This window comes from Polyodon spathula, chromosome 4 (genome assembly GCF_017654505.1).
Source record: "Polyodon spathula isolate WHYD16114869_AA chromosome 4, ASM1765450v1, whole genome shotgun sequence".
Taxonomy (NCBI): domain Eukaryota; kingdom Metazoa; phylum Chordata; class Actinopteri; order Acipenseriformes; family Polyodontidae; genus Polyodon; species Polyodon spathula.
This window is the reverse complement of record NC_054537.1, coordinates 12,825,861-12,837,878: the sequence shown is the minus strand read 5'-3', so window position 1 is coordinate 12,837,878 and position 12,018 is coordinate 12,825,861. Positions and strand designations below refer to the sequence as shown.

The 12,018-nt window shown below is 37.9% G+C and overlaps 2 protein-coding genes across 2 annotated transcripts in view; both read right to left on the bottom strand.

The window, feature by feature from the left end:
- Nucleotides 1-26: 26 nt before the first annotated feature.
- LOC121314191 (mitochondrial import inner membrane translocase subunit Tim21-like) lies at nt 27-4,431 on the bottom strand. The gene is made up of 6 exons (XM_041247201.1): nt 3,911-4,431; nt 3,420-3,482; nt 2,604-2,701; nt 809-882; nt 617-722; nt 27-275 (listed from the first exon to the last, which is right to left on the bottom strand). The coding sequence occupies exons 1-6, from the start codon at nt 4,236-4,238 to the stop codon at nt 183-185; spliced, it is 762 nt and encodes a 253-aa protein (XP_041103135.1). The 5' UTR covers nt 4,239-4,431; the 3' UTR covers nt 27-182.
- A 3,614-nt stretch (nt 4,432-8,045) lies between these two features.
- The window catches only part of LOC121313768 (neuropilin and tolloid-like protein 1), a 34,610-nt gene continuing 30,637 nt past the window's right edge, over nt 8,046-12,018 (bottom strand). Inside the window, exon 8 of the mRNA XM_041246565.1 lies at nt 8,046-9,073. The gene's annotated coding sequence lies outside the window, so the exon portion shown is untranslated. The remainder of the gene's footprint in view (nt 9,074-12,018) is intronic.

Genomic DNA, 12,018 nt, shown 5'->3' with positions numbered 1-12,018 from the left:
TCTTATTTATTGTATATTCAACAACATCTCAAAGTATTCAGTTCCAGATGCAAAGTTAGACATCTCATGAAAGGTAAAGCAACATTGTCTTCAAAATGTAGTATAAACTCACTTTTCCACAAGCACTGCTTTAAAAAGGCAGCATGGTTTGTCTGAATAAAAGATTTTCTTTCTGCAGAATATCATCTGTTGTCTTCAATGACAATTGTTCTTCTTGGATATGTATCAATGTCCACAAATATAAAGCGAAATTCATATTTTCCAGTTTCAGGGTTCTGTAGTCGGAGGGAAAAAACAAACAATAAGACACTGATTGCTAAATTGGTTATATAAAGCTTTTTTTTTTTTTTTTTTTTTTTTTTTTTTTACATTAAATGTAATGAATCGTATGATTCATTCATATTAAAAAAAAAAAAAAAAAAAAAAAATGAAATAAAGAAATTAATTAAAGGCATCTCAGGCTTAAAACTTGTCCATATTCTGTTCCTACGAGGTCCGGGTCCCTGGTGTAAAATGATGCACCAAATAAGGATACCTGCACTGTTGGGTTTCATTATTTTAATACAGTGGTTGCCAATCATTCCCAATGTGGCAACAAAACACATGACAAACGCACCTCTTTAACTTCCAAATGCACAGTTCCTTGTATTCTTGGTTCTGAACCTTCAATGTAAAACTTCAGTCGCATGTGCTTCAGCCCATCTTTCACGTATTCTACATGACTGAAAAAGGGAAAATTTGGCAATTCCACAGATTGCAATAGACACAAATTAAAAAGTATACTGAATTGCCTTTTTCTTTTGTTTACCTGACATGCTGCCTTCTGCCTCGACGTGTTGTCTCACCATAACCTTTAATAGGCTCTCCAAAGACTCCGACAACCTACAACCTTAAACAAACAAACAAAAAAAAAAAAAAGGTCCAAACGTACAACAGCACAAACATTGATTTACTGCTAACTTAAAATGTACTGACAGGTTGGATCAGGTCATACAATCTATCACTCATAATACATTCTCAACCGTATTTTAAGAAGAAACCGTTTGAACAACAGCTCAATTCTTTGTGTACCTTTAGGGATTAAGGATTAATGTATGATGCTGCAGCATTCCATATACATATTTTATTGTGATGACAGTTAGGTGTCCTGAGGGCACTTCTTACTGAAAGGCAAGGTCAATTATCTAAGGAAGGCTACTCAACCCTGGTCCTGGAGGGCCACTATCCCGCCTGGTTTTACTTCCAACTATACTCTAATTAAGTATACTTCCAATTAAGTGCTATAGAAGCTTAATTGGTCCAATTAATGAATTTAGTGTAGTTAGAACAAAAACCAAGAGGGGCAGCAGCCCTCCAGGACCAGGGTTGAGTAGTCCTAATCTAGGGGAATGACTTCTTCAGAGGATATGCTATTACAGTCCAGGTGTTTTGATAAGCGGATGATTCTTAAAAGCAGACTGATACGATTACAGTGGTGCAGAATCAAACTTAGTATGAGAATGATGAGCTTGTTCCCTGGCTGCAGTGTAATGGGTTGACCACTAGATGTCACGAGTTCCTGCATGTATGCACGCCCATGAAAAACCCACAGCTGCTTTCCTTAACGAATTATGGATAATAGTCAATCGGTTAACTGCTTAAGTTAATAACACCTCGACAGAAATGGCTTAGCCGATAGCTTTGTGATGGGGGTATTGAGGTGTAAGGAAGCAGAAATAACAAAAAGAAACCAAAACTTGAGTAAGAGATCTAGTGTTTGTTCCACACAAAGTGCTATTAGTTAGTGCTCCAGCTGAGAGCTAGGTACATATCACACAAAAACACTACTGTACTCAGTATGTATTTAATGAACATGTATTCACTTTATTGAAACACATTTTCACTAACAGAGAACACAAAAAACATACCTGCACAATGCAGTGGTGCAGTCATGTTTGATTACAAACAATGCAGTGTTTCCTGCATCATTGCACTATCCACGCTGCATACGTGCCTAATCACGCGAGATGTGAACAAATTCAAATTCAAAAACAGCTTTACTGGCTGTACATGTCACTGCACTTGATCAAGTACCATATTACATGTAGTCAGTTTGCTCCGAAATTATTCTTATAAGCGGATTGCTTGATTCTTACAAGCAAGGAAAAAAAAAAATCATTACAATTTTTACCAGGGAAAGTTTGTCTTGAAATGCTTCAAAACAGTGAACTTAATGTTTTTTTTTTTTTTTGGTTTTGTTTTGTTTTTTAAACTTTAACAGATTGCAGCATTTATATGTCAGGTTCATGTATTAAGAAAGCAGTATCACTTATTTGCTCATTTACAAAAATGTAAACGATACCTTAGGTTTAAAAGACTAGTCTGTTCGTTGCCAAAGGCTCTCAAGCTGCCATTTCTGGGATTCTTTGTAACCAACAGAACAGAAGGAACATAGGAAAAATAAATAAATAAATACGAACTACATAACAGCAAAACTCGTTGTCCCTCACACAAATCTTGTTGTCCCGGGCATGTGCGATGTGAATTGCACACCCCTGAAGTGATTGTTTCTGAATATAGCCCAATGTAGCAACAATGAATTTACTTTGTATTTCATGAAATACCTCTGGATGTGATCTGCATTTCTCTAAAGCATCACCATAGATTTTGCTTGGACTGGATGATGAAAAAAGCTCCTTAAAAACAACATACAACAAGCCACCTAAGAGAAAGAAAAAATATTTACTGTGCAATTAAAGACAATATGTAATGTCTCCCTTTATTGTAACCTGTTATAGGTTCTAGGATAATGTGACCCAAATTACAAAGTATATTATTATTGGTAAAAAAAAAAAAAAATGCAGGTACTCAGGTACAAACACTTAGAACTGATCTGCACTAATGACTTGTAATGCATCTGGAGTAAGAGAGCAGGAATATAATAGGAACATTTGCTGATGCTTTCCAGGGGAATTTAATACTGAAATTACAACCAACATACATTACTGCAGGATACCATTTTAAGTTTTTTTTTTTTTTTTTTTTTTCTTTTTTTAAGAGTCATGCAAAGCTAGTTTATTGAACACAATCAACACGTTGTGAAGCACTGGTATGTGCAAATAATTACATATCTGATGCATGGATTTTATTTTTATTTTTTTTTGCGTTACCATAAAAATAATTATTTATAAAAAACCCTGCCAAATGTATTTTGATTAAAATGCAGTGCACTTAAAATACGATGTTCTTTCCTGCATTAAGAAATTCGATGTTTTATACTGCGAATGCCACTCGTCAGGATTCTTGTCCCTTTAAGGGTTTTTCAAGGCTTTGAGCTACGTTTTCAAGTAAAGACCTAACAATTTATATTACGAAAAGATCATTTAAAAACACACAGAGGTTATACAGTATTGAGGTACAGGAATTTTATTTATTTTTACCTGTAACGCCAATCCCAACAAGAACCACTATTAAATACGTAAAGTCCTTCCCAGCCTCTTTAACTGTTGAACAAACACAAAGGATTAAAACAGCGGTGTAACAAACACTTAAAATTACCTTTAATTTAACTGCAAATAAAACTATAATTGACGAACTGATGATTATTACTGCGTTGTGAAATTCACTATACAGCATACCCCTATTGTCCAGTGTGCAAAATGCATTGCATACGGGATACATGAGAAAACTTTGAAGAGCCGTAACATGGCACAGTAGCTCTGTTATACACAACGTATATGCACCCTTTACATGCTATTGTCTCTTTGCTGTACTGCTTGTTGCATGCCTGTAGATCAGTGCTCAACTTTATACAGCAAGCGGTGTAGGCCATATTCTTGCCATTACCCAAGGTCAACACGGGTAAAGAGACACTTATAACTTGTGTCTACAACGTTAATATCGTATAAGATAATAGTATGTTGCCAGTCACCTTTCTGCGCAGTTGACAGTGTAGGGTCACCTTGTCGTCTGTGCACAGCCACCTCCCCGGTTGCATGGTCTTTTCTGTCGTGATTCCCTTTATTTCGCAGTGTGTTCTCAATTGAAATACTTTTCCTCGGTACGTGTTGCAGACTGTTCAGTCGAACCGAGCAGAAGGAAGTTTCTGGTTTCTGTTTCCTTGGTTCCAGTGCACTTTGTAAGGACGTGTTGCTGGTGTGCGCTTGTTTAAATGTTTGCACAACACAGCACTGACGGAATCTCACCTGCTGCAATCTTGCTAGCTGAGCTGTCTTCAGACTCAGTATTAACGAACACATGTTGCTTTTGTAAACAAAAATACAATTGTAACATTAAGGATTCAAAACTGAAATTATCTATGAACCACGTACTCAAACTAACAAATGTTTCTGATTTAATTAAAGTAATGCTAACGTTGGCAATCTGTCCACAATTTACGACTAACTAACAGTTTAAAAACAAAGACACTTCCGTTTTGCCATTGAGCGGACAGCCACGAGCCATGCGTCGCACGTACCAGTCACTGAATTCTGGGATTTAGAGTTTTCTAGTGTTTGTTTGATTCTGAATGTTATTTTAATAATCTGGTCAGATTAATCACTGCCCTCTGCAAACAGTCTGGACCAGCATTCCAGTTGATGAAACTTGGGACTTAAGTACAGTGTTTTTTTTTTTTTTTTTTTTTTGTAAATAGCTGATGAAAATACCCTATACAGAGGCTCTGTAGCTTGGCAAGTGTGACGGGAGTGACAACCATGATTCGAATCTTGAGGATGCATTCATTAAAATGTGCAAGGGATGTTATTATTCCTTAACCTTAATTTCATGGTGGAATTATTTCTTCTGCCGGTGATACAATCTCACCTGTTAAACATCTCATTCAATTTAAGCCTCAGCCAGTTCCATGTAAAAAATGTTTCATAAATGTGATTTAAAAAGTTTTATATGGTTTTGAGCCTTAAAACCACCTGTAGTTAAAATACAACAACACGCTCTCGCGCTTGTTTGTCAATCGACTGCTTGAATTTAGATATAGCTTTGCTGACGAAATAAGCATGAATGATGTAGAAAGCTGCTAAAGGGCTTTTAAACGGCCAGTTTTATTACAAAACCCTTACAGGTGGCTCTTTGGATAAAAGCAAAGTTATCTGCAGCTACTGTAAGGGTGGATTTGTTTATCACCGAAGTACATCGAGTCTGAAGTATCATTTACAAGCAAAACACAGAGTTGATGCCGGCAGCAGCAGTGAGAGGGCTAGCAATGCTGGACAGCAGCAGCAGCCTATTCTTTTAGAGTTCGTGCGCAGGAGGCAAATGGACAAGTCAACGAGCAGCAAGCTAACAAACGCAATAGCGAAGTGGAAAGCTGCAGTTTGCAGGCTAATCAACGCTGTGGAAGATGACGGCCTGAGGGACATCATTCGGATTGCATCGAACGACTCAACATATGAATTACCATCGAGAGCCACCATCGTTAGGCGGATACACGAACTGTACGAAAACGAGAGGGCTAAGAAAGTGGAGTTGAAAAATACACAGAGGGCTAAGAAAGTGGAGTTGAAAAATACACAGGCTGCTGCCCTCACTGGAGACCACTGGATATCGATGAGTAACCACAGCTTCCTCGGGGCTACAGCGCACTACATCGATGACAACTGGAAACTGCATTCATAGGCTTTGACCGTCATGAAAACAGAAGAGAGGCACTATGATGAAACGTGTGCTGAGCATTTCATGGATGTAGCAAAGCAGTGGAACACTGAACAGAAAGTTACCACACTTGGAACAGACAGTGCACGGAACATGATTGCAGCTGTGTGACACCTGCCCTTTGAACACCTGCCTTGCACCGCGCACAGTCTGCAAAGGTCAGTCACAGTGTCTCTACAGAACAGCGGGTTTGACAATACCCTAGCCAAATGCCGAAAAGTAGTTCGGCAGTTCAAACACAGTCCACCAAACGCTGCAGAGCTAGAACAGCAAGTTGCAAATGGGCAAAAGGAGTCACATGCACAAGACGTCACAACAATATGGAATTCCACTCTGGAAATGATCAAACGTGTGCAAAGAAAAATGCAACCACCGAGGGATGCCATGCCAACCACAGCCGAACTGGAGAAACTGCTGAAGCTGGAGGCACAACTGGAGCCCTGCAGGTAATAGCTTTTATCACACAGTTATACTAAGAGTGAGTGAGTGAGTGAGTGAGTGAGAGAGAGAGAGAGAGAGAGAGAGAGAGAGAGAGAGAGAGAGAGTGTGTGTGTGTGTGTGTGTGTGTGTGTGTGAGTGTGAGTGAGAGAGTGTGAGAGAGAGAGAGAGAGAGAGAGAGAGAGAGAGAGAGAGAGAGAGAGAGAGAGAGAGTTGTAGATGTGATGAAGTGCAGGAGTAATCACAGACAATTGTAATCCGGTTTGGAAAGGTTTATTTTTAATCCGGGTCTGGTGACCAAAAGAAAATGCTCCAGCAATACACAACAATGTGAATTGTGAAGAGCCAACTAAACGGGTTTACAGTCCCAAACAATAAGCATTATCCACCCTACATATTAAAAAAACGTCACCAGTCAGTTGGTGTAAGGTAACAAAGCATAGATAACTCACTGAGTTATCTATCCACTGTTTTGTTTTAAACTGAACCCATGGGATATTTACTTTGAACACTACCTCAACAGTAAATATGCTATATATATATATATATATATATATATATATATATATATATATATATATATATATATATATAGAGAGAGAGAGAGAGAGAGAGAGAGAGAGTGCAAGAGTATTTATGAGTTTCCTTGTGCAACAAGCCTCTCACAATTGACAGAAGTGATTTAATTATCTTCCACTGCAGGTACTTGACTGAACTCCTGGGAGGAAGAGAAGTACGTTTCCTGCTCAGTGATGTTGCCTGCTTTGTGCCACCTCTCTCGGGTGATGGAGAGCTCAGATGATGACCCTGCCTACGTGGTAAGATTCAAGACAACATACATAACAGACCTGGAAAAACGCAAGGAAAACACCAACATCACATGGCTGAAGATCGCCACAGCACTCGACCCAAGGTTCAAGGACCTGAAGTGCCTTCCCAGAGCTGAGAGGGGTGAGGTGTGGGCTATGGTCAATGACTTGCTGAAGGAAGAGAGATACGATGTCGCCAAAAGTTTGCATACCCCAGTGTGTGGAAATATACATATGTTGGGGATTTAAACTGTAGACGACAACAAGCACACATGTTCTAAATTCATCGCTCAGGAAGTAGGCCTATTAACATTGGGGGCATGAAAAGCTGTGAATTACAGTGAACTTTGGTTCTAAAATAAATGCTTTAAAACTTTCTGATACAGATTATTTTGTGTTTCTTTCCCTTACAATAAAGCACATTGTGCCTTTAACATAACATTCAGCTTTTTAAATGGAAATTTGTTTATTTATGGCCAAATTTGAGCACATTCAAAAATTGCTATTATTCGTGATTAACTACAGAAAATCATGCGATTAATCGCGAATAACTATTTTAATCATTTGACAGCCCTAATATATATATACACTAAATTAATATCATGAAGTAAACACATTGAATAATACAAGTGGTAAGTGTAGTAACAATAACAAAAGCATCTGCAACTCAGGTATAATGTCAGGTGTGTAGTGTGTGTGTTTCAAAGCAATTTACACTTCTCAATTTATTCAGGTAATTTACAGAGCCACACTAAACAGCTCACCTCTATTCTTGACTCACAGCTACAATGTAAGATTACACATGCCGAGTTAACATGTACAAGGACTCTTCACTGATTCACTTTTTTCAGTATTATTTTGTTATGTGTAAGTCAGATTGTGCAATGAATAAGCACTGTAATTGTGTAGCTTTAAGTAAAATACATTGGCATAACAGTTAAAGTAATTGTAGCTGACAAAACAATGATATGAATCTAACCTGTTATATATTTCCATTAGCTACTGTACACTGGTCTCAAATCTGCAGTTTTTAGGTTAATGGAAGTTTTCCGCTTCTGTGCTTTTTTTAAAGTCACTTCCACTTCCTACATTACACCTCTGAAGCAGCTAGTTGATTTATGACAGGAAATAAGTAATTGAAGGGGCGGGGACAATGATCAAGACTAACTTAAAGTTGGTCTTGCAAACAGAAATGTCTTAATCCAAGTGTAGTACAATATCTAATGTTTTTTTTTTTTTTAAATACATGCTTACTGTAACATGTTTCTTTCAAAACTGCACATTTGACACATACAGTATATAACGAATGAAAGTGCACAACAAGTACAATTTATGGAGTTATTTTGTTAGCTGCAATACCTTTAAGAGGAGAAGGGAGACTAATACCGGCTGAACCAGATTCCAAGGAGTGGAGTTGCACAAATCAGTAACAAATCAGTGAAATTTTGGAGTTACAAAATCATTTTAATGAAAATATTCAACAACACAAAAAAGAGCATCACTGATGATTTTGCTTATTGTAATACAAGGTAGTAAAATAGATTTAAGACCTTTAATCCATTCAGATGCAGCACATTATAGAATACTGAAAAGTGAGTTTTGGAGTCAGCCCACTAAGTCTTGGATTAATGCTTCCATAGGCTGGAGTAAAAATAAATCACTTTGGTCTTGAGATGACATGAGATGACAATGTTCAACTCCAGGCATTACTCAGAAATCCTTTACAAATTACCTCCATCAATGATGGAAACATCAGTTTTAAATCAATCTGGGCAACCAAGAAAGACTTAACGGGGCTGCAAATTGAACTGAGCATTGCAAGTTTAAAAAGTGTAAATATCTGTCAGCCTCAACCAGCCAGACAGCTAAGGGAAGAAAATGAACAGAACCCAATGTAGAGGGCAGCAATATCCTTACCAGTAAATGTGTTAGAAACTATAATTTGGACTTCATATTTTCACAAATAGATTTGCATTTTAAAACATCTGCATCACAACATGTTGGCTTTAAGTTTAGCAAAACATATCAAATGCATATCACAATAAAAAGTTTTTTTTTTTTTTTCTTGGTCACAAAACATTTTGAAACTTTCTAAGAACAGCAGCTCTTTCATGTAGGATGGAGTTCATTCCATTAGATGTCATACTTGGCAAGAAGCAGTTGGCTGATATATCTGCCTGTAGAGAAATGAAAACACTATTAGGTCTGTTTTTGTATTTCGTCACTTCAGGCCCTCAACATCATAAACAGGAGCAGGGTTTGTGTCAAAGCGCTTATTACAGTAGATATATACAGTATCTACTGGTTAAGTATGCACACAACTAAATGTTCCCCCTTTAGTTGGGAGCCATAGTTAAGAGACTGTGCTATTTGTGCTCTGCCTTATAACGAGAATTCTATTGTTAGTGTAATGGCATTATGGGGCAAATGGGAGCCATGACTGTACCTTTACAAAGGGGGAGTACTGTACTGGCCTTATTCTCTGCACCTCTACCTGTTTAGCATTAGCTGATATTGCGCTTCAGTTCCAGGTTGGTAATATTGGTACGCACATTTTTATTTTAATATGAAGTATATCTGCAGTAAGAATCAAAATGTAAGCATCACTTCTTAATATACAGCTCTGGAAAAAATTAAGAGACCACTGCAAAATTATCAGTTTCTCTGATTTTACTATTTATGGGTATGTGTTTGAGTAAAATGAATATTTTTGTTTTATTCTATAAACTACTGACAACATTTCTCCCAAATTCCAAATAAAAATATTGTAATTTATAGCATTTATTTGCAGAAAATGACAACTGGTCAAAATAACAAAAAAGATGCAGTGTTGTCAGACCTCGAATAATGCAAAGAAAATAAGTTCATATTCATTTTTAAACAACACAATACTAATGTTTTAACTTAGGAAGAGTTCAGAAATCAATATTTGGTGGAATAACCCTGATTTTCAAGCACAGCTTTCATGCGTCTTGGCATGGTCTCCACCAGCCTTTCACATTGATGTTGGGTGACTTTATGCCACTCCTGGCGCAAAAATTCAAGCAGCTCGGCTTTGTTTGATGGCTAGTGACCATCCATCTTCCTCTTGATCACATTCCAGAGGTTTTCAATGGGGTTCAGGTCTGGAGATTGGGCTGGCCATGACAGGGTCTTGATCTGGTGGTCCTCCATCCACACCTTGATTGACCTGGCTGTGTGGCACGGAGCATTGTCCTGCTGGAAAAACCAATCCTCAGAGTTGGGAAACATTGTCAGAGCAGAAGGAAGCAAGTTTTCTTCCAGGAAGGAAGAATACTTGGCTTGATTCATGCCAAAGCTGCCCGATTCCCACCTTGCTGAAGCACCCCCAGATCATCACCGATCCTCCACCACATTTCACAGTGGGTGCGAGACACTGTGACTTGTAGGCCTCTCCAGGTCTCCGTCTAACCATTAGACGACCAGGTGTTGGGCAAAGCTGAAAATTGGACTCATCTGGGGGTGCTTCAGCAAGGCTGGAATCGAGCAGATTTGTCTTTGTGAAGGACACATGAATCAAGCCAAGTACAAGGTTGTCCTGGAAGAAAACTTGCTTCCTTCTGCTCTGACAATGTTCCCCAACTCTGAGGATTGGTTTTTCCAGCAGGACAATGCTCCATGCCACACAGCCAGGTCAATCAAGGTGTGGATGGAGGACCACCAGATCAAGACCCTGTCATTGCCAGCCCAATCTCCAGACCTGAACCCCATTGAAAACCTCTGGAATGTGATCAAGAGGAAGATGGATGGTCACAAGCCATCAAACAAAGCTGAGCTGCTTGAATTTTTGCGCCAGGAGTGGCATAAAGTCACCCAACATCAATGTGAAAGACTGGTGGAGAGCATGCCAAGATGCATGAAAGCTGTACTTGAAAATCAGGGTTATTCCACCAAATATTGATTTCTGAATCTTTTTTGTTATTTTAACCAGTTGTTATTTTCTGCAAATAAATGCTCTAAATGACAATATTTTTATTTGGAATTTGGGAGAAATGTCGTCAGTAGTTTATAGAATAAAACAAAAATGTTCATTTTACCCAAACACATACCTATAACTAGTAAAACCAGAGAAACTGATAATTTTGCAGTGGTCTCTTAATTTTTTCCAGAGCTGTAAATATATTTTTTATTTATTATTATTTCTTGTAACCAATGTGCATTATTTAAAATTCAGGAACGTAATTATAGATTGTAGAAAATATTTTTTGAAAATAGTTTTCCTATAGTAAGGAGATGTATTAACTTTCATTTTTGTGTTCTTTCTTTATTTGTAAATTCAGCATGTGTTGCACCTTTCTGGTGTTCAGCTCAGCTGCTGTACTCAATCTGCTTGTTGTCAGCCCATTCTATTGAACATTATGAAGGATTCTCATCCCATTCATATGCCTACAAGCAAAACACTTGACACAGGCTGAGTTTTTAGGGTGTTACTAAAAGTATGCACATTGACTTACCTACAGTATTGATCATCCATTCTGTAAATGCTAGCAGGCTATGAGATACCCATTGACAAACAAATGGTAGGAAACTCATTTTTTAACTGAATTAATAAATAGCAGTAATACAAAACCATGGTACCAACAGGTGATCTTTGACTTTTTTGTCCGGCTGCAGATTGGACAGTAGATTTTAAACTGCAGATGGAACTTGCTACAGCACCAGTGTGATATTGGAATGAAATGAGGCTGGGTTGTGCACTGGTTTCCAGATGCAGATAGACATTTGTCTTAATATGATTTATTGCACTGTTTCAGTTGTTTTCACTACTGAATGATAAACTGACGAGTTTGAGGAGCATACGAAAACATAAAACTACATTCATACATTTTCTTTCTGCAATATCACACCAATATAACCGAGGTGAACAGTTCAATACATTTGTCCAATCGGGACTCATGCGTCTCATTTTACAAATAATATAAAATAGCTATTAAAAATAATCAGCTGAGCTTCTTTTTTGTTCAATTTAGAGTGACCGATTTTCTCCATAATTGAGAATGTCCAATTACATTCTAGCCAATTGCTTCTTACACCCCGGAACTCAAGAGCAGATTTCCAGAAGCCAGTAGCGCATGGAAGACAATGGCTTGGCCTGTAGGTG

What these genes read in the sequence shown, in the direction of transcription:
- LOC121314191 (XM_041247201.1), bottom strand. Translation starts at nt 4,238, where the DNA reads ATGTGTTCGTTAATACTGAGTCTGAAGACAGCTCAGCTAGCAAGATTG. An exon ending in ACTGTCAACTGCGCAGAAAG is followed by an intron (nt 3,483 to 3,910) that starts GTGACTGGCAAC and finishes TTTGTTCAACAG; the next exon opens with TTAAAGAGGCTGGGAAGGAC. An exon ending in TGTTGGGATTGGCGTTACAG is followed by an intron (nt 2,702 to 3,419) that starts GTAAAAATAAAT and finishes TCTTTCTCTTAG; the next exon opens with GTGGCTTGTTGTATGTTGTT.